This window comes from Falco peregrinus, chromosome 9 (genome assembly GCF_023634155.1).
Source record: "Falco peregrinus isolate bFalPer1 chromosome 9, bFalPer1.pri, whole genome shotgun sequence".
Lineage (NCBI taxonomy): Eukaryota > Metazoa > Chordata > Aves > Falconiformes > Falconidae > Falco > Falco peregrinus.
In genome coordinates this window covers 28,920,354-28,946,606 of record NC_073729.1, presented here as the reverse complement: position 1 = coordinate 28,946,606, position 26,253 = coordinate 28,920,354, and the positions used below count along the sequence as shown (strand labels likewise).

General features: G+C 41.0%; 2 protein-coding genes across 3 annotated transcripts in view; one reads left to right on the top strand and one right to left on the bottom strand.

Moving 5' to 3' along the window:
• Positions 1 to 4,331, bottom strand: part of LOC101919882 (formin-F) — a 52,184-nt gene extending 47,853 nt beyond the window's left edge. For both annotated transcript variants that reach the window (XR_008748762.1, XM_055814008.1), the window contains exon 1: positions 4,168 to 4,331. Coding sequence is in view for 1 of the 2 variants with exons in the window: in XM_055814008.1 (XP_055669983.1) it covers positions 4,168 to 4,203 (36 nt within the window). In the remaining variant the exon portion in view is untranslated. The remainder of the gene's footprint in view (positions 1 to 4,167) is intronic.
• Positions 4,332 to 22,947: 18,616 nt separating this feature from the next.
• On the top strand, positions 22,948 to 24,311 carry MC3R (melanocortin 3 receptor). The gene has a single exon (XM_005235933.3). The coding sequence runs from the start codon at positions 23,097 to 23,099 to the stop codon at positions 24,075 to 24,077; it is 981 nt and encodes a 326-aa protein (XP_005235990.1). The 5' UTR covers positions 22,948 to 23,096; the 3' UTR covers positions 24,078 to 24,311.
• The last annotated feature ends 1,942 nt before the right edge of the window (positions 24,312 to 26,253 follow it).

Below are 26,253 nucleotides of genomic sequence, written 5' to 3'. Positions count from 1 at the left end.
AGTACACCTGATCAGAACGCTACAGTAAATGGGCAGTTAAAACATATATGGAAAGCTTTACATTACAATTAGTATTACAAAGACTAGAGGCAGGCACCTCAATAAAAATGCAGGAGTCCCCAGTGTGAACTGGTTTCCAGCTTGTACTAACGGTTTGTGCAATGTATGGCCAATATGCTCAGTTTTCATTTTTTTGTATCATGCCTAAGCCATTACTAAATCTCTTCCACCGTCACTTTGTTTTCCTCCAAATGTTGGCCTCCGCAAAGCCAAATTACATTTAAAGATGTAAATAAAGTAAATCCTACTTTTTTAAAAATGTAAGATTTTTATGTGATAAGAGACTGACTTTGCTGAATATTGCTGTCAGTTGAAATTAATTGAGTGCAATCTGAATTACCTAGAGGCAGTTCACCTTTGACGTAGCAACTATGGAAAGATTTTCAAAAGCATTTGGGGATAGTTTTACGCTAGGAACATTCGGTATAAAATTCCCATTGATTTCAGTGCCCTAACACCACAGAAACTTGCAATATGTGTCCTGAGTGTATCAAATGATACTTGATTTCAAAACAATACTTAAGTGTGAATTTGCTTAGTATTCTGTTGGGGTATTGAGGTATAATTTGAATGCTATACTACAAAATGGACTGAAATAGATTAAAGAAGGTGGCTCATATAGAAATATTTCTGTTAGTAAAATAATAATATTCTATGCTTTTAGTCACAGTAATAAGAGCACAGTGATAAGAACTATTGAGGATAATCATATTTGCTTATTAACATGATAGTCCAATTAATCTTGTGAAGAAACAAAGATTACCAGACTATTTAACAGTGACATCTAATTATTTTGGAGAAAAGCATGCATCTTTCTGTTCAAAGGCTTACAATCTCATTTTGTGCCCTAACATCTTGTAAAAGATAGATACATAATCAGGGAAGAATTGGGCTGCTAAAATTATTAAATGCTGAACAAGACTCATTTCATTATACTTGATGTTTATTAGATCGTATTAGTTAACACCTGCTAAGCAAAAAGTGCAATATAGAGAACGCAACACTCATTTCATGCACGTTTAACTGAGAATCCAGGGTCTCCATGAATTTTACATTAATTAGCTGGAACATTTAATGAACAAATTCTTCATTATGTTCTAATCAAAACACAGTCTGAGAGCTTAAGGAAAAACCCCAATGAGCATCCATCTACTGATGTATTATTTCTAACATTTTTCCCCCCATAAATCATCCTAGCAAAATATTTAGTTAAAAGGAGGCTATTTCTCCTTACCACTCTCCTCTTAAACTCTGACGGATTTAGCAGAATATAATCCTTGAATCCTTGTCTGTGTAAATGTTTTTGCTATGTTCTTAATACTTAATACTACAAAAGTACACTACATTTTCCAAGCAAGGTTAACTTCCTCAGGATTGATTAGTTGCACATCTATTTATGCTGGGTCTTTAAGTCCTTTCTGAAACTCAGGAAATAATTTCCTCTCAAAAAGAGGCTTGGCAATATCTGTTGTACTTCCAGTTTCAGGAACTTGGACAATATTGAGAATGGAGCAAAACAGATGGAGCTCCAAACAGCTCGGTAGCAGGAAATTTAACTGAGGAATTCCACCTGTGTATGGGTGATGAGGAAGACATACCTCAGCGTGTACTTCATCCTTGTTCCATAGGCATTTCTTACCCTCTTTGTTTCATGGGCTACTTCCTGCTGAGTAGCAAACATGAAAATTCAGTGCAGCCTCCCTGGGTCCTTCAATCTTGTCTTATAAAAGAAACACATTCCCAGACTTTGAGATGGGTTTAGGTGGATCAAGGAAAGGTGTTCTCTGATTCCCACACAGACTGTTTCCATATTGATGCTTTCATCTGCCTACGAGTGATTCTGGCTTTAAGTATAAGTGCAGTCTCAAAGCAATATGCACTGATGCAGCATCTCTCATCCAGCAGTTCCGCAGAATCCACAGACACCCAGGGTCAAAACACCGGCAGGACCAAGGAAGCTGAACTGTCTCACAGGTCCTCTGCACGGGCTGACATTTGATGTTAAGTGCAGGGAGCAGACTGTTCTGAGCCCCATCTGTCCTGGACTGACCACGCAATACGTATAGTCAAGTCATTAGAAGCCCCAGCAGATGAGCAGAACATCAGATTTCTGACTTGTAGTCTAACAACAATTGCCCATCTCAGAGGCTACAGAGCTGCTGCTGAGGCTGGGTACATGTTCATGAATACACATATAAGAATATATGGCATCATTTGGCCTTATTTAAATGGAGCTGATCCCTTGCTAAACACACAGTGAAAATCTGCTTTAAGCTACCTTGGAAAAGACCAGGGAGGGGAGGAAGGAAAAAAATAAAAAAAAAAAAAAAAAAATCAATCGCCTAAGAGAGCTGGCCTTTAAAAAAAAGCCTAACAAAAATTGTATGGGAAAGCCACGGGGATAAAGTACTTTAAAGTCGTTGATTAAAGTAAAGCAGAGTGGAAAAGCAAAAGGTCTGACAAGCATTCCACCTTGCACCGTGATCTTATCAGCTGTCAAAAGACTTAGATGAAAAGCCTCATGAAGACATATCGCCAAGTTTTAAAAGGAGTTCACAAAACTTTAAAACACACATTTTTCTCACATGCAGTTTAGCTTTGCAAATATTTTGCTGATGGTACAACCTGAGCTTTGTGCATATGCTTTATTGCAGGCCTTGGGGAGTGAAAGAAAGGGAAAAGTGGCACCACCTGGTTATGGTTTCCTGTTTCTCATACATGTAAGCCCTTTCTGGTAGCAAATATTTGGTTATTTCCACATCTGTGTTGCCCCTGACCTCCCCAGCAGTACCTGAAGTAAGAAATAAGAACAATGATTCATAAGCTGCAACTCAGGCTCGTGCGTCAGTGCCAAGCAATAAACACCGTAGGCAGCAGAGAAAGGGAAAACACTTTCAGACTGTTTTTGGACCTTTTCAACACCCCTGTCATCCACAGCTTTTCCAAATAGATCCCAGCACCTCAGCATGTCATTATACTGACTAGTGCCAGGGACTTGCAATTTTATGACATTTCGGGTGCTGTTACTTCAGGTGAAGCAATAAACATCTGTGTAGCTAAATGACTCTGTCTTTGGATCACCTGTTACACTGCCCACCACAGAAAATCCTCAAAGGCCAAGGAGGCTGATGTTGTATGGAGGTAACCAAAGGCAGCAATTTGTCCTGTGCCCTTTTTCCTCTTTGACAAACCAAGGAGCAATAAAATGGTTTCACCCTGGTTTATGCAATTGCTCTGGGTCTGTCTAGAGCCTCGCAGAGCAAATCTTTTCAACGAACATCTCATACTTCTCAGAGAAAAGGGGGAATGATGCAGACAGGGCTGGATTCTCCCCAGCTCTTGTGCTTTGCTAGCCAAGCCACCCTCCGTAGCTGCTCAGAACTCACTCAGAACCACTCCATCACACCTCCTCAGCCTACACATAACACATTCGTTCTTTCCTCTAATTGCTCCTTACTCCAGATCACACACCAGAGAACCTCCACCAATACATGCAGTCAGCTAGCCTAGTCAGAGAGGAGTTTTCCACCGCCTAAGTCTCCAGATAACAGGCTTGCAAACATGCAAGTATTGAAACAAGCAGAGTGCTGCAACAACTATATATCTGGCAGACACTCAGACAAATTCAATAGTGCTGCAACCTGATGTATATTCAATTCTGGCATATCAATCACTTTAAATTCCAGTATGATTATCAAAAGACTGCATTTGCCTATAATATAAACCACTTTTTTTCCCCTCCAATTACCTTATGGAAATTTTTAGCACAGATAATATATAGTATTAATAAATCCTCCCTAGCATGGCAATAGAAAGAGTGATTTTTCTCTCTTTGTCCTTTTCTTTGTATCTGGAAAACCTCACACCTTTCAACTTTCTTAAGAATACAGCACAGAAAAATATTGTTTCATACACATCTGCAAACACTTTCTGATATATTAGACCAGTCCCAGCTCATATCACATAATAATCAATTACATTAAGTAATCTACTGCAAATTCCTTGCCAATAAAATATAAAGTCATTTTCAGTTTCTGATATGCCATCTCTTCAGTTATGTACAACAAATAGCACTTTCACACAAGCCATAATAGTTTCTGCCTTTACCTGTGAAAGAGTGTCTTGTGTTCTTGTATTATCCATGTCTGTGAAAATTCTATTTGTTTCATCAGTATCCCATAGGGTAGCAAACTATAGTTTATTCATTCACACCTGCTTTTCCACAGCACGGTTCTCGTTCTTTCTCTCTGCTTCTCTCTCTCTTATGAAATCTTGCAGCCAATGGCTTTTATTAAGTGTTACTTCCTTTTACGCTGAGAACTGAAAGAAACAATAATGATGCTTTAGTTCCTTATGGCAGCTCTGTGAAAATACAAGAAACTTAGTTGTATGTTTGCTTTTCCTGAACTGATATTTATGTTCTAGTTACTTCCTGAAATCACCGAACCATGAATGCTGAAATTATGATTTATTACTCTATATTGGATCTATCTGAACACCCAGCATGTTAGTTACCAAAACAAACTTCATACTAAATGTAACAAAGTTTGCCCAAGGAATTACAAATCTGATGGTCAATTTTCACAGCAGCATTTTTACACACAGCAGCAATCTTTAACAGGTCCTCAAACTCCAGCATGGATATGTGCGTATTGGATGAAACCACAAAGGCACCTGCAGGTTAACATACAAGATTCCTGTAAAAATAAACAGTATTTTAAACTTTGCCTTTGCTATCTGTGTCAGAGAGGAGAGACTAGTGATTAGAAGAGGGAATTAACAGTAAGGTATCCCTGAAACCTGACTACAACTCTGACAAAAATTGTTCAGCAGCTAGAGAAAATCCACCTCAGTTTCCTCACCTATATGTGGTGACTTCTATTATGACACAAAAATGTGTTAAAATTAATTCTGAGATTAAAAGTTCTCCATAGATATGGCTTGAAGTTGGACTCTTCATATTTTGTAAATTCTTCTTGGCCAAATAGAAGCAAAAGGGAAAATCAAAACCCATTACGCATCTCCCGCAAAGCGTTTTTTTTTTTAAGTGACAGGAATTGAAACGTTTTGTGGACAGGTCTCCCTCCTCTACCGGCCCAGAGGCAATTTTTTAACAGAAGCAATGCAGGGAGAGGATGCTGAGAAGTCCAGCACAGCAGGGGTGCCAATGGACCCCCCTGGGTGCAAGGGCAGGGCTCCCCTGTGTACAAAGCCCACCCGCTCTTTCTGACACTGCTATGGCCCTTTGGCCGAGAAGCTCAGCTGATTGATCTGCCAGAGCTCAGCCAAAAGACAGCACTGCAAAAGGCAAGCGCAAGCAGCCCGGATTCAGGCTGGAGGCCAGCGACCAGCGGTGGAGAGCGACATGGCGCAGAGCCGGCCAACCCATCCGCCTTGCAGGCCGCGCACCAGGAACAGGACGGAACTCGTGCCTAGGAGCGGGCCCTGCCGCCGTACGGAGCTCACCAGCTTCATAAGCAAGAGCCTTCAAACTCACACTTGCTCAACATTGTAGATGGACCCCAGAGAGGCTAGAATAGCAACTGTGTGGGAGGGAAAGGATTAGGAATGAATTCTCCCAAGATTACTTAAAGCAATACAAATGAAAAGGAAGGTCAATATATGCTAATATAAACAGGTTTTAATAATTTGAACTGATTAAAAGTAAGTCCTATTCTTCGAAAGAATGTTAGCTTAACAAAGGCCAACAACGTCTCATGGCTTAAGTCCAAATCTTCTAAATAAATATTTAATAAAAGACTGGGTTTTTTTACAATGCTCTCAATTCTGACTATTCTATGTCCAGCACGACAGGATGGAAATTTTTACTAAACTGAAAAAAAGAAATCACAGGAAACATGTTTCTTCAACAGCTATCTTAAGACATTTTGTTAAAATAAAATAGCAACTCATTAACTCAAAATCAAATTTCTAGTATTGGCCTATTCCCCCTTAGATTCCTCAGCCCTTGAGGAACAATGATTTTCTTTTTGAATTAAAGAACCCCAAGGAACTTCTTTTTGTAATACGATTATAGCACCACAGAACATTTCAGAATAGGAAAATGACAGGTTTCTTTTATAAAGGTTCTACAGAGACATTAGATGGTCTTTTCCCCTCCACTGCATGTTGAACAGCACGTTCTGCAAGGTTACAAAGACTGTGAGAAAGCAGTTAATCAGAATGGAGCTCAATTGCTACTTTTAGAGAAAACATTTTCAATTAATCTGAAGTCGTTAATTACACCTTCCTTTAATAAAGGCTCTGGTGTAATTTTCTTTTTTTCTTCTCAGTGAATCAATTCAAACATATGCCCGAATCACGGGCTGAAGCAAACGCATGGGAAAATTCAGTGCTTAAATAAACTGCTCTCCAGGGAAGACAAAAGGAATGGGGAAAAGGGCTTTGAACCAACACGGAAGAACAAGAACATTTTGTGCACTGACTGATGCACAAGGCCATGTCTTGTACCAGCAATGTGTATTTTACTTCAGAACTACACGAGCTACTCTGACATCGGCTTTTTTCCCCTCTATTGTTGAGGATGACCTTGTAACCACTTTTCTCTCTTGTTCAGTACTTGCACTAGGTGTGTTTGCTGCCAGGCAGGGGGCTCTTTCGCCTGGAGCAGCACTGCGCCCTGCCTCACCACCACCTCTCTGAAGGTGCTGCTGCCCATCTCAGCCACGGGCCACGATCCCAAAGGCTGGTCCCACTCCCGTCAGTGCACATCTGCCATGCTTTCCTGATGTTTTTTAGGCTAAAAAGACAATTCAGGTGCCTCAGATTTACAAACAGATATTCTAAACAGCTTTTTCCAAACATCCTTTGCTTCTGTATCCAACCACAAGGTGTGAATCTCCTTGTTAGCCTCCTGGTTTGCGTTACCTCACTTCTCTTGGGGCCCTTACAGCCCTGGGAGTGATTTCACATGCCAGAAATCAGAGATTTCCCTACCTGCCTTTTAAAATTCTAAATCCCCAGGAGTTTTCCAATAGCATATTATGGAAAACCCTGTGTGAACTCATTGTTTTGTGCTTTTTGTGGAAGTTGGGGGGAAAAAAAATTCCTATGACAAGTATGTTTTTAATCAACCTGAAATATTTAATAGGCAAAAGTAAAAAAAATGTTTGCATGTGCCTTTTTCATTTCATTAAAGAATTTTCTTGAACATTTTCACGCCCAAGAAAAGTACATCATGAAGGAAGTCATTTCAGGTTAAAAAATGAGACATTGAATGAAATGATTCTTTTGTTAAAAAAAAAAAAAAAAGCATGAACTTCACAGAAACATTTCTGCTTCTCATTCAAGCATGAACATTTCAACAGAGCTGGAATGCTCTCACAAACTATTTTAAGAGTCAAAAATAAAGCCTTTCACTGGAAACTTGTTTCACCTCAAAATTACTGCCTAAACCTGTTTTATAAATGGGTTCTTTCTTTTTTCTCTGGAACGATGCTGAGAAAGAGAGGAAGGCAGAGCTCCTAATGATTCCATCATATAACGTGGGGTTTTGACCTAGTATGACAGCAGGCATACCAAGTGTGTTCATCAGCAGAAAGTGATGTGGGGAGGCATGCTGAAGGTAAATCAAGAAGAAAGAATTGGGGTTAAAAAGCTGGGTAACTGAAGAGTGAACAGTTCATTTTTCTAAAGGAAAGAGGAAGAAAAGGCTGAAAGGACCAGAGGGGTGGAGTATCTACTCCAAAGGAAGCATACTGCAATTGTAGCTGTCATTTCTCAGACAAGGTTAATGAGTACATCAAGGAACTAACTGAGATACTAGATAAAAAACATCCTGACATTAGGGGTTGGTCTGATAAAGGGCTTATATATACTGCTCAGTGACCAAATGAGAGATGTGCCTTGAACTGCAGAACTGAAAGAGAAAAACGATACCTTCAGCACAGCCTGGATCTCCACAGTGGGAAGAGACGGCACGCTGAGACACAATTAGGTGCAAAGGAGACCAGCAGAAAGACAACTAACCTGTAGGATGCTAGGCTTGAGCTTTATATTAAACATTTGCAGTCATCAGCTGGCTAAACGCTGGTGTTCAGCCCTCAGTCTGTCTGTCCATCCATCCATCCATCCTTCCTCCCATACACTTGCTTGGTCACCTCTGCCATGGAAATTTCATGGTTTGGGTGCTTTCAATTTTATTTTAGTTGCTATTTTAAAGATACCAGTTTGCCAGCCCTGGGAGGCACCCTCAACCAGATCCTCTGTGCCTTCTTTGAAGTCCATGATGCCAACAAGCAAAGCTGGGAATCACTGTCAGGACAGGAGATAAGAGAGGAGTGGTCAGCCTGGTCTTTCACACCTGAAAGTGGTAATTGTCTTACATGCACTTTTATTTTAAAAAAGACAGAGGGTCTATATTGCAGAGATTATTCAGATTTTTTAGGATGAATAGAGCCCCTTCAACATCCTTTGAATTCATTGAAAAAAATTGGCTCAAGAAGTATCAAAACAGAAACCCTTAGCAATTTAAAAGAGAACATTATTAAGTTAAATCAGATAAATCACCTAAATATCACTTCTGCCTTTTAACATCAGCAAAAATCGAGTATTTTAAAGCCAAGAATATATTTTGGGCTGAAATGGACAACTTGCTCTTCATTTCATATGATGGAGAGTGTGACTGTGCCAACAATTTCTGAACTAAACTGGAAAACCAATCAAACATGTTAGAAAGAAACCCTGTTTCGGGGGCGGGGGGGGAGCTTTTCTATTTCCCCAGTGAATATCTAACGCAGAAATTGATAGTATTGCAAATTCTAGGTATTTCTATTTGACCTAATTTTGATTCTGGTTTTAAGCAAGAAAAATATTTATGCGCGACAGATTAATACTACACCAAACTGGGATATTCCCTGTGCATTAAATGCAAGGGGGGGGGAAGGGGCGCGGTGGAGATGAATAATTTAAAATCAAAACTTCTGAAAACCGATTGAGTCTGTGAAACTAAATTCAGGTCGACAGTGACATCTAGTGAAGCTCAGTACACAACCCTTGCACAAGCTGCCAGTTTCTGCAGTATTCTCACCCATAAATCCTTCCCAAGGTACACAGCTTCATACATCTTTGCTTCTTTAACACATCTGTAAATTTATTCTTAAACTGTAAGCAGAGAAAAAATATTTAAATATGAAAAATTAAGAGTTTACATTCAACTATTCCTGGAGAAATCAGACTTTTATTTAAAACCTGGTCCAGCCTTTCCCGGTAGAGTCAAGAGAGCACGCTTCAGATCTGAGAGCACCAGAATGTATCAATTTCACCTTATTTTAATTGTTTAATTTACAGCTGTGATTCTGCAATAAAGCCCAAGGGAGAAAGGAGAGATCTGGGAAAGGTGAGGTGGCTTGGACAGGACAGTCAGCATGGCAGTAGGTCCAGCCCAGCAGGACACTCAGAAGGCTGGGGACCATCAGCGTGCAAGGACGCACTGGAGCTGTGCAGTGGAAGCCCATGCCAGCCACACTGGCTGGACATGGGACAAATTGAAACACTTCCCATATGTTTCACCAGAAATACCATAAAAGAAATATTTTTCCGTTAAATGAGTGGATTAAAATGTTTCAGGTAATTTGAATTAATTTTGTAATTAATTCAACATGCACATTTTGAATGAATAGTGGGAGAACCCAGAAAAGAAAAAAAAAAAAAACAACAACAAAAAACTAGGAACTAGAAGATAGAGATAATATATATATTCATTAAAATTAAGAAGCAGGTACACAGTGCCTAATTGATGAAGGTGTCGTTTGTTGGCTTCTTTTATAAAAGCCAATATTCTTTTCTCATTCTTTGATTTTTGTACAGTACATTCTGCAAAGCATAGTGGCAGTTTGATAGATAAATAAAGCAAATTAGTAATTAACAATAGAGCTATTAGTTGTTCCTTTGTGAATTAGTAATGCACAAACTACTTGGTTGCTGAATTTTGAACAACAAAACATTTCCAGCAGTCTTCTGCCTTTGATAGTTGCTCATTGTCACCATCAAGAAAAGAAAAGAAGCAACCCACGTGTTTCTAAAAATAATGGCTCTTCATCTACTTGAGCAATTTCCTTTGAGCTTCCCACTGCATGCAACAAACATTAATAAAGGAACCATCAGAGCAGTGCTCCCAGTGCATCGCTGCAGTACGCTGGTCCTCCTGGGGGCTCTGCTCGGTGGGAAGGAGCAGACCTGCCATCCCAGCTGGTTGCTCAGCTCCGCAGGATGATGACACCAACCCCAAACCCCGCAGGCAAGGAGAGGAGAGCACCACAGCTTCCCCTGTCCCAGCAGCAGCCGCCGCATCCACTGCCCCCTCTGCCTCCCGCAGCCCAGAGGGGCCGCGAGAGGTGGAGGCAAAATCACTTGCCTGAAAGGGGTGAGCTAAGCCTGACAAGGACAACTTTGTAAAATCATGATGAAGTAACGTCAAACCAAGCAGTACTTCCCATGAAAAGTCCCTCTAGTTTAGCTGAAGCTCAGTGGCCTTTAGCCAGCACTGCTCACACCTGCTTGCCCCTCAGCCTGCACTTCAGAGTCAAGAAAGCTTTGCTGAAGCTGGTGACGCTACATTGATTCATATTTTAATTCATTTTGCAACTGCTTACAATATATTTCATGCAAAATTCTAGTCCTCTGAATGTCACTGGTGATTTTGACACATTAATACTGATGCTGCATCCAGGGATGCACCATAAAGCTAATTTAAAAAAACACATTATTCCAAATTTGTATAAAAACGTGACAGCTCTATGTTTACTCCTCCATGACACAAGATGGCACCAGACACTACCTTAATTTCAGGCTTTCAAAAAAGTGGACTATCAAAGCAGTTTGCAATTGGAAGAGCCATATATATGGGTTTAAATGAGTTGAGTCAGAATACAATGGACTGTCCAGTGATTGCACCCAGGGCATCCACCAGGCATGAGAACGGCTGGGGCACAGCAGGGGCAAGCAGTAAATTCTGGAGGGTTTGAAATAGCAAGAAATTGGCTGTGGAATCAAAGAGAGAGCTAAAGAAATTCTGTCTCTTGAAAATCTCCAAGAGTGAGTCAGCTCCTTTAATGAGGTGCAGAGGAGTCGGGGCCCTCCATACTCCAGGATGGCCTTTTCATCCCAGAAGGAACTCTGTGACCAAAGGCTGCCTCTTCTCCTGCAACCTCCTCCTGAAACTTCAGTCATCAGTCAAAACAGATTGTTTTGACAAAAGCATATACTAACGAAAGACAACAGGAGATTGCAGCTGCCTCCTCGCCTTCCCCCCATTTCATTCTGGCCACTGCATCACATATAGCAGGACATACTGGGACATCACTGATACAGCCACCTCCTCCATTTCCAGTCTTGGTCAGCAAATGACAGGGTAAGAATAAAGAAAAGGCTCCCACACACAACCGTTATGTCTCAGGTGAGCGATACTGCTGGCTGGAGCTACACATGCAGCTGTCCACCCATGCAAGTAATCCCACTGCAGGCTTTAGACCAGAGTGTTGCAAACAACGACCAAGCATTCCCTAAAATCCTCACCCTTCTTTATATGTGCAGTCATGTAATTTTAAGCTCAAGTAAGGCAGTAAGTCACCAAGGCTTTAGCTAGCACATTTGCAAGCCCAGCTTTTCTGAAGAGGGGGCTATTACACGTCACTAAAGCCAGCAAATGCAAGCCACCAGATTCCTAGATGCTGGCTTTAAAAATCATTGACAAAATTGGCGTTCACATGAGGAATATCATCGAAATCAAATTTGCCTTTGGGCAGCTTCTTTTGGCACAGCCTCTGAAAGAGCATCCCCAAGAAAACAGGCCTGCAGGCACAGTCCCAGGCAGCAGCAGCAACAACAACCTGAAATGGGCTAAATCGAGAGTCTGCCCTGCCGATGTTCCCTCCGGGAAGTATTCATCATTATGCTCCATTTTTACAATGTAGGGAGCACTCAGCTGCACTTTCTGCTGTATTTTTAGCCATAGCTGTTATTTAGAAACTTCAGCCACCAATGTTTGCCAGTGGCAGGTTATTACTAAAAGCTTTTTGAAATTCCCACCTCAGTGTCACTGAATTATTCACCATCAGGCTATTTGCTAGGCAATGGAAAGAGCAAGCGGGAGGCTGCAGAGCCTGGTCATATTCAGTCACCACTTCCCAATTGATACAGAAAACGAAGGAAGAGATTTCAAGAAAAAAGCCTGCCCGGCTAGAGGGGAAAAAACATGAAGCTCAGGCTGAACGAGCTTACCCCTCTGCTTCCTATGAAGTGAGAGGGAAAGGAGAACAAAGTTTTGAAAACAAATTACCCCATGGTTAAGATACAGGAATGAGGTTCCCTGGCACTGAATCTAGTATCTCCACTGCAAAATGGTAAGCGCTGTATTTTATTCCCCTTTCTGCTCTGACATGTAATTAGCCAGTGAAGGAACAATCACACGCTAGGCAGGGGTGTATATTTATAGCAGCGACAGATCTCTGGACACCCTGTTAGCACATAGTCTCTCCAGACAGTCCACACAAGCTTTTCAAGCTGGCATTGCTTGGACGAGGAAAGGCATTATTGGCTCGCATAAGGAAAACGCTTAGTAACATTATGCCTATATATTGTATTTAGACTCACTTATTATCAGTGTATACATACAAATTAACTAATAACAACCAGTCCAGAAGACAAAGGGAATAATAGAGCACAGATCCAAAGTGACCGGAGTCAGGGGAAGCAGGAGGGGTTTGAAGGTTCACTCCACCTCTGCAAAAACGTGTTGGGCAGTGACACATTGAGATCACTATGGATGAGTGAGCGCCTGAGGTCAGGCTTCATTGGTCTGGGGGTCTGGCACCTGTGTCCTCTGAAGCACTGGCCTAGAAAAACAAGGTTATAGAACATCTTGAGAAGTTTATAAACAGTCAAAAAAAGCACCATTGGTGAATTCAGCTGAAATTTAATTATTTCTGCCATCAGAAGTTGTGTAAGGTAAGCAACAGATGTAACCTTTTCATGACACCTTTTCTTCAAGACAATATTCAGTAAAAACAAGAACTTAAACATCAACTTGTTTTCTTGTGTTAAATGAGAAAACATGCTATTCAAACACATAACTATGTTATTATTAATTATAAAGATGTGTAAATAACCTTGTGCACTTGAACTGGAAAAAAGAGGAACACGAAATAGTATGACACTAGTTGTCACTTCTGTTTTCCATAATAAATTGATAGAAGGTTTCATGAACCACATTTGCTTTCCAAATCAAGAAGATTCTGTTTAACAGAAAACATTCCATATTCACACTCTTTAGTTTGAAATTACTCCAAAAAAAAAAAAAAAAAGGCTCATATTGAAAATTTCAGAATCTAGAAAAGGGACTATCTTTTAGCATTTAAGTCCAGTTTTACTGTTGAAGTGCAACATCACGATTGGTTGTGCACAATGTGGTTGGTGTGATAGATGGACATGGGCCTTTGCTATTCCTAGTTACTGCTAAATCATTACAAAAAGATTGCCTTGCTCTGTTCTAGAAGGTATTTGTAAAAAGCAACGCAGATAAAAGCACTGAAGCCGAAATTTTTTTTACAACCATAAGACAGTATCTTCCAAACACAGGAGTACAACAGGAAATCCTTGGACAAAATTAATAAGGCAAAAGTTAGACCTAACTAATAATTGAAATTACAAGAATGGGTTCTGATAGCTCTTATCACTGTCTTTGAAAGAGAAGCAGTCTTATGGGTGTGCCCTTCTGCAGCTAGAAAGAGGAAACCACCTAACCCATGGCCTTTCCCACCGATTTCAGGAATATCCCATATGCTGATATGTGAACAGTCAAAGTAAACACCTGTGGGACTCCACCCCCCCACTCCTTTTCTTTTTACTCATAATGGGAGAGCAGAGCTGTTTTGGGTTTGGTTTTGGTTCCTTGGGTGAGTGTTTCTGGGTTTTTTGCAAGACGGCTTAGCCAAGGACATCTCTTTTGCAATACTCACATGGGGCCACACACAAATAGGCAGACATGCAAGCAGACATCATTTTCAACAGCCTGACACCAGTACTTCTGCAGGTCTAGGAGTGGCTGGTGACAGACAGAGCATACAGTCCAACTCTGGCATGTAAGGAGTGGCAGCATCATGATGTAGTGTGAACTAACTTTAGAATAGAATTAAAGAATAACCATTATAATGTTTGTTAACCACTGTAACAATTGTAGATATCATGTACCGCCATATGTTACTCATCGACCTTCCGTGTCTGTTCTGTTATCCTTTGTTAGACATCCGCCTGTCTGCTGACCTTCTATGTTAAAACTTTAGCAGAACACTTCAGCAGGAGAGGACAGATAAGGGTAAAAGAAACAATTAAGCAAGAAAAGCAGATGGCCAGCAAGGGCATAAATTACCTCAGACTGATAAGAACACTGCAAATATGCAAGACCATCACATAACAGGCAAGAGGTGAAAAGTACACCATGAGGAAGACCTACAGCCTTCCTCCTAGAGACCACTGCCCACGTCTCGGAGACCCCTGCCCACAATTCTTGGAAGAATTTGCGCAAGCATGAAGGACTGATAAGCTAATTAACATACGAAGCGAGGGTAGGCGGGATTAGATAATGAATACGTATAGATATTAGTTGAATAATCATTATTTCATTGTATAAATATGGAATTATTAGCTACCTTAAACATGCACGTTAGGCAGAAGGATCCCCCATGCATCCAGCGCTGCCAATAAAGGATACTTAGTCACTAAGAAATTTTGACTACGTTCTTTAAATCAATCAGAAGAAAAAAGCTTCAATTTTCTGGTTGTGGCGGCTTTTTTTCTGTCCTTGTGCAAGTATTTTGTCTGCAAGGAAGCAACACCAGACTCCAAGCGTAGCAACAAATTGAGGTGCTCTAAGCATTAGCAGAACAATCTGTCCCAATGCCCATCAACCCACAGCCTCCGACGGCTCAGTAGGATCATCTCTAAAGCTTGCCAGTCTCCAAAGCCTTACAGTTATCTATAGTGCCAGGAATGAGGTCAGTCAGCACCATTAGGTTATTAGGCTTTAAAAGGCCAAATGCGCCCACTGCTCAGCCCCGGCACTGCAGGGCAAGAAGATTTATGAAGGCAAGGGCTTCCAGGGAGATGAGGAAGATATTCCAGGGATTTTTGGCACTGATGAAGCTAACAGCAGAATGCAGCTGGCTCAATCACATCTGCTTGTCTTTCACTCTGTAAATGAGAGGACAAAACTGATACTGTTATTAGTCTGAAGCAATTGGAATCGCTTGAATATGACAAAGCACCTGCAGGTGCTGGTAAGTGTTTTGCAATCAGGTCTGCTTTGTCTCCTTTTACCCTTGGATGAGAAGGAAAACTGTATATAATGTCCAAAGGTTGACTTTGTTTAAATTAACATGTTAACTGGTAGAAATTATAGAAACACTCATCTGAAAGCCACCTCATCACAATCACTATTACATGTTCCTTTTCCTCACTAATGACAAAGGTTGGCAGGCTGCCTCTTCATTTGCAATACTGGCACTTTTTGCTCCAGCCAAGGTTGCAAGAAAGCTCAGTGGGTCACATCCTAAATGAGACAAACTGCTAGTGTTCTGCTTTGAGAGGTTTGTGGTTGGTTGTATCAGGTGAGGATCTACTCTTCCAATGCAAAAATCTCTTCTGATCTGAGACAGACACATGCAACTTCCACTGACCTCAGCTGATGTCAGATTCACTCTTGCCTCAAAGCACAGCAAGCCGCAGACTATAAAATAACATCATTAGCTATGGACACAACTAAGTGTATGAACTACTATTTCTTGGAAGAACATAGCTGAAATCTTTCCGGTATTGCATCTGATATCTAATATTGCAAGTGATTCTGCAGTCTGTGAATCTGACAGTACTAAAAATGCTCTTAGAAAGCTGTTACCCTAAGAACAGCATTTTTTTAGTAGACACCTCTTGATCGCCTGAGTGTTTATAGCAGTGTCATTTATGTCCTCTTTGCCAGATTCTTGTGAGGCTCTTACTTCCAGTTTCATTGGAGTTTGATAATTGCCAAGTAAAAAACAGCCCAAATCACATTTCCAATATTGTAACTAGTGATATCTTCATAATTTCAGTGAAAAATACTAAACAGGATTTTTCTTGAATTAAGTCAATACTCAGAGTTCTGTGTGACCTACAGGTCATGTGGTGAATAAGATCTGAAGTTTATTTTAGTGTATTTGTCAAGTATTCTATTATCAAAAACTAAAATTCTAAAGTAGCTCTTCAGCATCAAATAACTCTGTACATCAGTAGAGAGCTGAGTAACCACCAAGAAGTGCCCAGATGTTCAAGCACATGTTTACAGATATTCCCAAATCAAAGCCTGTAAAGCTAAGGGCACTCCAGAAATGCACACAGATTTCAAAAACAATGCACTTTGCCTTGCTAAGATTGAATATTTTATCTTTTAAGTCCTTTTCTGTAAAGAATAACACGGAGGAGAGGTCTCCCAGAGTATTTCACTCACTATTTTGACTACTTGGAACCACAGGACAGTAGTAATTACATGCCACACGGGAGTGACCATCTGCTTATTATCCTCTAACTTCCTTTAAAATTTCAATTTTCTAGCACAAACTATTATTGAAAAAGAGTGAAAATAAAGGAAAATTTTGTGCATTTGTCAACCATTATCAGCTTGAATCTCAGACAAGTGTTAAACAAGGTTTTTCATTCAACAGCCTCACAAGGGAATTCTCTCCAGAAAACTCCATTATCCACATTTAGCAGTGGATGTTACTTTCTCTTTACCTTCCCTGAAGCTTTAATACTTTAACTAGCAAAGAAACAAAGGAGCAGTAATAACATAAAAAAAATAAACCTCGTAATATTAACTACTTTGTAAAACATGACCAAGGTTTTTGCCAATGAAAATGGTTCACTTCTGCTGGTAGTTAAAACAGTTAAATCTTATTCTTTGACTTCGTCACAGCCAATACTTCATTAATTGTGCTGACATCCTCTTTTCTTCTTTTTTCTTAGAAAGGAAGCTATAATAGGGTAAAACAGTGAGATAAAGAACATGAAGGAAAGCCACTTCAATAAGACATCCTGAGAGACCCGGTTTCCACATTTTACCCATTTCATGTCTGTGGACTTGGGGTGCGTGGCCCTGACGTTTTAGAACGGCTATTCATGATTCTTCCAAGGATCTTTCTGCTTGAAACAAAGCATACATAACCTTCATTACCAATATTACAGGTTCATGTACTAGATAATAATTTTAAGTTTGGAAGCGTCAGATAGTTAAGAACAGCCCTGGCATTGGCAGATAAGCAAAGATGATGGCAAGTGTGTATTAGAGGATGCTGTTAAAGAAATGACCTGAAAGTTCAGAGCTTTGTGCTGCCCTGAAAGTACAGGGCAAAACCCTGACAAATCAAGGCTTATGCTGGTGATATGGGGAAACACGAACCTGAAGATGAACTGTGTCATCTTTTCAGGCAAAGAAAGGAATGGAAATTAGGTCTTGCACACCCTGGGCAAGAGTTCTAATCAGTAACCCAGAATACAAAACAGCAAAGACACATCTTCTTCTGAACCCATTCTAAGAGGAGGTGGCCACTGCTAAACACGGTCAGATCCAGGTACAGGTACAGAGAGTAGCGAGGAGAGAGTACTTGTAGTGTCTGTCCAGCTGCCTTACAGGTGCTGGCCAGGCTCAGGCATGAGGAGCTCTATCAGCCAAACCTGAGGCAGGCACAGGCTGAGAGTCTTGAGTGTCTAGAAACCTTCAGGGCCAAGCTGCTGGTGCCCATTCAGTTCAAATGCCTCCCCAGTTAGGGAGACATTTTCATAATGCAAAAATGAACATGGAATTTCAATCTGGCCTTGAAGCTGCTAAAATTTTTATGTGCTTTTAAATTACTGTTGGTAGAAGCACAGAAGGGTGTTTCCCTCAGTAATAACTATCCTGGTTAAATCACACATGTTTACAGAATTGGTTTTAACTGTAGCAGTCTACTGAAGTGCTGTTATTTGTATACAGAACCAATACAAGATTTGAACTCTAGGTGCATTTCAAAAGATTTCTCTTGCTCAGCTAAGCCAGACCCTGAAGATCATCTCAATTCACCTCCAGTAAATCACTCCAGGGGCTGAAAAGCACTGCTGTATTCAGAATCAGAGTACAGGAGGTTAAGTTCTCGTAGCAAAACAAGCATAAAAATCACCCCTTGCCTTCACAAACTTTTGGGCATGTGAAAACTCATCATAAGAAATATATTAACAAAAAAAAAAAAAAATCAGGAAAAGGGTAATTCTGGAGGCCAAAACCTCAGAAATTTCTTACCACCTATTTGATCATTACCAATATGATAGTCTAACTGAATCAAAGTTGTGCCAAATTGGTGAAACACACAGATTCCTCTCCATCTACAAGTAACAATGCAGTTTGGGGCTGGAAGCTGAAAGAATAAAATATGAGAAGGAGGTGATATAGTTATCAGTGATAGCTGATAGAGCAAAGGACTGAGCATAATGCTGCAAGAGATGTTTCCTTTCCTGCGAACCTGTTCTCCTCTGACCTATGGCTCCAGCTGCTGTCCGACAGAAGTCCTTGGTTTCTATCCCTGTAGTTGCTACGCAACTGTCACCTACTCTGTAGTTCCTGATGCCAGTGTTTCTGTCGTTCAGCACACTATGACATTAAAAAACAATTTCAATAATTTCAACAGCAAGTTTGGGTTTTGAGTCCCGGGAATAAACAAGAACACAGCAGAAAGACAACACTGCTCCCAGGGTGTCAAATAAAAATACTCTCGCAACACTTGGAGAGAACGTTAGGAAATGTAACATTAATCATGGACTGCAGAGCCCAAGACAGGAGGTGAGAATGGTATTTTACTCACTGATTTAAGACAGGAGATGACACTTTCTGTACATTAACAGAGTTGCGATGAAACATTCAGATATGGTATGAGCTTACTGACTCACCATGACCCAGAAAAGCACAAAGGTCCAAAACCTTGACTGCTCCCACCTAAGCTGCATGACTTCCATAACGGATCTCTTCTGAGCAAGAGTCCTGAGCACACCCCAGACAGCAGTTTAAAGTTTTCCCTTGAGGTCTTGGCCATAAAAGGTGGGAACAGCTATGCACAGAGCAAAATTTGGGGAGTACACACAGACATCTCATACCTTTAACTTTCCAGGCTTCTCTTCACCACATTTTCATGGAGTAAAGATGTAAACCAGGTATTATTTCATTTTATATGTCCTGGGTTGCAAAAATTGCAGTGGTTCTGCTCCCCTACCCAAGACAAGTGGAATTTGCTGTCTACAGGGTTGAGGATGTGAATGCCTACCATTATGTCAGCAAGTTGCCACTCCTCAGAGGTAACGTAGCGATGGCCAGGACACAAATCCACTGCAGTGCTGTGGCAGATGTTAGAGCAACCTGTCTATTTTGCACTGCAACAGACAGACTCACAAACAGCATCTCTGGAAACTAAGCAGGAACTGACAGCTGAGAGGCAGCGGCTTATTATATGTTATTCCAGAATTCAGATCACATAGTTTTTTCAGTGCTGAGGAAAGAAATGCCCTTACACCTTTTGAAAACAAGGCCTAACACTTTACAGTCTCTTGGGCAAACACAGCTTCTTCCCATATTTGCAAAGACCTTGGCGTGAGTTTGAGCTTGCATTCAGATATATGAGGCTCTAGCCCACTATTTTTAGCACTTAATGGCAAAGCTAATAGTGCCATTAATCCACTTTGGTATTTAACATTCAATTTCCACTTCAAATTGCATCTCAGTGCAAATGGTAGCTTGATTCCTGCTGTCAGATACATTCAGAAATTCATGATGCAACATATTTAATCACTTTTTATTCTCTGATCCATCTGAAAGGTGGGGAAATCTGTAGTGGTCTTTGAAACACCGTGGCAACAAGGGATGGAGCATTCTGGAGTCAGTGTTTACAGGACTACTACAGTATGTTGCCGAAACTAACCAGATGGGGAAAGACAGGACTGGAATGTAAATGGCAAAGCACTTCTATGAATTGATTTACACGTGGGTGCCTAAAACATAAATGCCCCTCCATCAGTAGCTAATCCAGAGCTAAGCCCAGCAGGATGCTGTTCCTCCAGACTGAGCTCTCCTCCACGAATGAGAGCTCTGCCTTTGATCCTGTCCTCACCCTGGGAGGCTACAACCTCCACTTGCCACTTCAAAAGACAGTATCCAAGAGCAGAGCTGGCAGGGAGGGACATCCATCCAGCCTTGTACATATGGGCTCCTTCTCGGTTAGAAAAACAATGTTTACTAGGCCAGTGATAGTCACTATGTCTTGATATCACTGTTTCAAGTGATTGGAGAGTGCACTCCATCAGCACAAGAAAGCTGGCAAGAAGTAACTGGGGCTTACTGCACAAAAAGATAGCTGCTCTAGCCTTACATCCATAACTGCTACACTTGAACAGAGGAATATTTTTCCACTGCCATGGGATTAGAGATACGGGAGAGACAGTCTGTTGCTTTAAGCTATCTGCTTTAAAGTACATCACTGTGAATTTATGGAGAGTCTTTGAGAGACCAATTAGGATCTTTAAAGCGTGAACTGGACAGCTTGGTGAGCAATTCCTCAGGGTTTTTTTCAGATTAAAGTTACTGCACTGGATGTTGTCCTTTTAAAGGTATCACGTGGAGTCTGAATTTGAGATTTGTTGCCTCTTGGTATTGAATTATGGGTGCATGGTATGAATTATGTAAGCTCAAAATGAAACCAGAAAATATTTGTAACTTTTTGAGCTAATAAACCGGTAACAGAAACCCCAAGCATTAGTATATATGATGCTGTATGTTTTGATTCTAAATTATTTCTGCAAAAACAAGTCATGAAGTATACAGACATCAGTAAGCACTTTCATAAAAATAAAATCAAACTTAGAAAATTCACAGCAGAGATACAGTGTGAGTAAATAACGTGCAAGGAAAAATCTACCTTATGCTTGCTTGCCTGTTAATATACAATAACTGGTGATCTCCCTAGTATTGCATAGGCTTAAAATTGGTACAATTTCAGTTAAGATCAGTTATGGTGGGCTCCTGTGGGGAAAAGCAGCTACTGGAGAGTATTACTTTTGAAAGAGTGAAGAAAGGAAAGGGCACGTGGAGATTTGTTTGGTTTCTCCAGCAGAGATGTCTAGCTGGGCAGCTCTTCCAGTACGGGTACCCCCAAGGGTAGTTGCCTGCTGAAATACTGGAGACAGACCCAGCAGGGTCAGACCAACTCATCCCACAGCTGTGTTCACATGAAATGCCCATGAAGGTTAATAAAAGAACCTTCATTAAAGTAGGTCTACATCAGAGCAGTTCCATGTACTCAGCATTTAGTCTTCAGAACAATGGCCTTTTCAGAGATTTGAGGGATGATGAGAGAGTTCAAGAGCAGTTGGGTCAGAAGGCTTCAGGCTGTTGAAGATGCTACCAGGAAAATCAGACCAACATTAAATGTCCATTCTCATGAACTGGGCCATAGTATAAAAAAAAAAAAAAAAAAAAAAAAAAAAAAAAAAAGGTTTGACTGAGGCAATTGAACTTGAAGAACTCTGTGCTTGAAAGCAGTGCTACCAAAGATGGTTTGGATGGTTAACTACAAGTTAACACCCATGTAACTGGTTTAAAAACCACTTGAGTCCCTGGCCCTCCTGAAGTGACCCTTCTCTGCCACTACAACATAGCACACTTCTACAGACAGGGAGAAGGAAAAAAAAATTAAAAAAAGAAAAAAAACCACACACATACACACAAACAAGATCAGCTTGCAAGAGCTTGTTAAGCCTTTAGGCTGACTGAGATCCTTCAGCAGAGCTGGAGGGTCACGGCACTGAGAGCACGGTGTGGAGACTCACACCAGCACTTCACTTCACTTGTGAGCAAGGAATTTAGGAAACCAAATAGACAAAACTTAAACCATTTGTGGACAAGGAATTAAATCTCTGGAAACTCATCTCTGATGAAACCAACGCTATCTAGCTAATGACAGACTTTGGAGCGTCTCAGCAAATATGTCATGGGCATAATATTTGCACCCACATCCATCTGTGCTACAGCTCACCCTCAGGTTGTTGTCTTTAACCACAAGGTCTAAAGCCCAAGTGAGCCCAGGACATACTCAAAGGAAACATTGTCTGGACTCAGCTCAGTGCCCAGCCGAGTCGAACCAGACAGGGGGAGGAGAGGAGCAGAGGCCAGAACAGCATGTGGGCATCCTGCCTGCCCCTGGACACCTACCACCCTCAGCTGCCTGCCCCTGCTCGCTCCCATGGGCAGGGCCCGGCTGTCAGAACAGGCATAAAGTTTTGCTAGGTGAAAATCCCGTGTTTCAGACAAATTTGAAGGCGACTCCATCCTTCGGGGTGCCTGCAGAGGGCGCCAGGCGGCTTCAGATCCGCCGGCGGAGCCGCGGTGGGGATGCTGTACCTGGTGCTCGCAGCTGTCAGTCAGCAAGGTGCTCGCTCTCTAATGGCCAACGCTCCGCACGCAGGATTAAGTAGGAGTTGTTTTCTTTCATGCATGGTTAAATCCCTTAGTTCTCTTTTCCTTTCTTGCCACTGAAATAGCAAGAGAGACTTCGCTGAGCCGCAATGTACTGGCAACAAACCTGCAGGGGCCCCAGAAGACAGCAGATGAGAAAACTCCCTGCTTTTAATTATCAGGAGAGCTAGAACCAGCAATGTACTGATGATGATTTTTCTCTTCAGAAAACAAAAAAAACACTGTTCGATGCCTGCAAGATTTGAAGCTCAGTTTCTTATAAAGGAGAGGAGCAGCCTGTGACTGACAAAACTCACTGTAAACGCAGACTTTTTTTTTTTTTTTCCCCTATTTCTACTTGTAAAAGTGACTAAAGAGAAGTCCTGCTTGATTTCATCCCATGTGCACAGCAACAACTTGGAAGGACTTCTTTTCATTTTTTTGGGGTCCCCTTTTTCCTGTTTTAACCTGTGCCCTTTCAGGTCCGTAATCACTTGTGAATTCAACTCCTTTGCTGACAATGAATACCACACACTTTGCATTTTCATTTCAGCCTGTGCTGCTTAATGTCACCGAAGACTTCAACGACTCAGTTCTGAATAACAGAAGCAGCGATGGATTTTGCGAACAGGTCTTCATAAAAGCTGAGGTCTTCTTGACTTTAGGGATCATCAGCCTCCTGGAAAACATCCTTGTCATTCTCGCAGTGCTGAAGAATGGAAACCTACATTCTCCCATGTATTTCTTCCTTTGTAGCTTGGCTGTAGCAGATATGTTAGTGAGCATGTCAAATGCCTTGGAGACTATCATGATTGCAATCCTGAGCAACGGCTATTTGATCATTGATGACCACTTTATTCAGCATATGGACAATGTTTTTGACTCAATGATTTGTATTTCTTTGGTAGCCTCAATTTGCAACCTCTTGGTTATAGCCATTGACAGGTACATAACTATTTTCTATGCTCTCCGTTACCACAGCATCATGACTGTGAAGAAAGCTTTAACCCTGATTGTGGTCATTTGGATTGCTTGTATCATCTGCGGCATCATATTCATTGCCTACTCAGAAAGCAAAACTGTCATTGTCTGTCTCATCACCATGTTCTTTACCATGCTCTTTCTCATGGCATCCCTTTATGTTCACATGTTCTTGTTTGCACGCCTGCATGTTAAGCGGATTGCAGCCCTCCCCATGGATGGGGTGCCCTACCAGCAGCGTACCTGCATGAAGGGAGCTGTCACCATCACTATATTACTTGGAGTCTTCATTGTTTGCTGGGCACCTTTCTTCCTTCACCTCATTCTCATCATTTCTTGCCCAATGAATCCATACTGCGCCTGCTATACCTCACACTTCAATACTTATCTGGTCTTAATAATGTGCAATTCAGTAATTGATCCACTCATTTATGCTTTCCGGAGTCTGGAAATGAGAAAGACTTTCAAAGAAATAGTGTGTTGCTGTTATGGCATAAGTGTGGGACAGTGCATGCTGTAAACATCTGGCTTAGTGTCGAGAATAGAGAGAATACACACAATATAAGGGGGTGTGTGTATATATATATATCTCTATCTAGATACATGGTAGCTCCACTTTAAAAGCAGTGCTTGAAGGAAGGGCACAGGGGAAAAAATAATTTGATGCCTTTCATTCGTAGTTTTCAAAATTAAAACTAGATTCAACTAAATTATTTGAAATTATTTAAATAGCTATAACAGAAGGAAACCCAGAGGGGCTTACAAAATAGCTTAAGAAACTTACTGGAAAAATGAATCCTGAAAGGGAATAGTACCTTATAAAGACTAAAATAATATTCGCTCTGCCATTCATTTGTACCTGTTGCTTTACCTTTGTGCTGCTATCAAAAAAGTCAGTGTTTTCTAAAAGATTCCATTAGTAACCTCTATGGAAAGCTATTCACTTGCAAGACAAATCAAAACACCAACAGGTAACAGCATTGCTCTACACTTACCCCCGTGCCTCCACCTTTTATTAAAAGAATAGATTGACATTTATGCTGCTTACTGTAAAAGCAAGCCGAGTAAAATTTTTGAAAGGTGAAAGTAAACATTCCTCTTGCACCGAAATATTTTTTCAGTAGAAATCTGTTAAGTGAAAAGGAACAGCTACTGTCAGTGATAGTGTGACTTAAACAGCTGCCTGATACAAATTACTCCTATGAAGAAGGCATTTACATTACTTATTGTGATATAGAAGTATCATATCCTCAAATTTTTAAGATTTTTTAAATAGGAATACACTAACCAATGTAGTATTTGGTATGTTAGTAAAATAAGTCACATAAATCTCCTTTTGACAAATTGTCACTGATGAGACCCATCCCTAGAAAATCTGGAATATGTTTTGATGGAACAGATACACAAATCTGAACATAACAAAAGCTAAATGCAAAATAGTTTGAATTTAGCTTTGTATAAAAGCTGCAGGGAGTCTTTAGAGATATCCATTTGGCAAAGTTAGGTATCCGGAAGAAACAAGATACATACGGCAGATATGACTTCTATGCATTGAGTAATATGTCATGGTCAGACTTTTTACTTAAAAGCCTTACAGTGAGTTTGGTGGATGAACGCTCCTGCACTAGAAACAAAAAAGCAACATGCTGTTTGCAATCATTTTCAAATGCTGTGTGCAAGTCAGTGGCATGTAAAGCACGCAACTTCAGCTACAATGATTTAGTCTTTGCCTCTGCTTTTTATAGGAATAAACCATAAAAGTGGCCTTGAAATAGCATATTGTAACTGTGCAAAGGCTGACATAGTTTGTATATAATACAACACACAGGCAGGATCACAGACAGTGCCAAACTAAGAAAACTCCAAGCCATTCTAAAGTCTACTTAGCACCTCTCTGGTATCTCACTTTTAGGAGGGGCAGTAATCGGAAACCCTCAGGGTCGCCTATGGCTTTCAAACATCTCATTTAACTAAAGACTATTCCCGCCCCCCACCCCACCAGTTTGAGTGGGGTTGCTAGGTTGTTATTTCTGGGGGTCCCCTCTACCAGTTTAGGAACAGTTACCCAGACCAGAGCTTCCCAGTCCAACTCTGCCTCCAGCTCCACATTCACACCCTTGTCCTGGTACAACCCAAGCTGATGGTGTTTCACTGCTACTGGCTCCAGAACCCAGCTCTGACTGTCCGCAGAGAAGACATGGCCCACAGTTTGCAAATACTGGCCAGTGTCTATGTTTTATTCTCAGCATCCTACAACCTACACAGGGAGCAACCCAACTTCCCAGTCCTATGGGATGTATAATTTTCATGGGGCCAAGAACCATCTTTCCCTGTGCTCTAGCCACACTCCACCCATCAACCCAAACCAACCTCATGCTCCCTATTTCCCTTGCTCTCTGGTCACATCCTAAATTCCTTAACCGAGTTCACATAATCCCCATCCTCCAGACTTCCACTTTCCCAGTACTCCCACTGTTCCAACACTTACCTAATCTCATAAACCCTGATTTTAACAGCACTAAACAAGCAAACACAACACACCACAAAGATCACTGTGAAGCACGTGGCAGAACAAGTACAGATGAATTCTCCCACATTTCAGGTAGAGACAAGAGAAAATACCAACGACTGGCGAGTAAGCTAAACCTGGATACTCTCAGCCTTATCTGCATCTCACAAATTACAGTTTGGCAGTG

Excerpts from the sequence above, each read along its gene's own strand:
- MC3R (XM_005235933.3), top strand. The coding sequence starts at position 23,097 with ATGAATACCACACACTTTGCATTTTCATTTCAGCCTGTGCTGCTTAAT.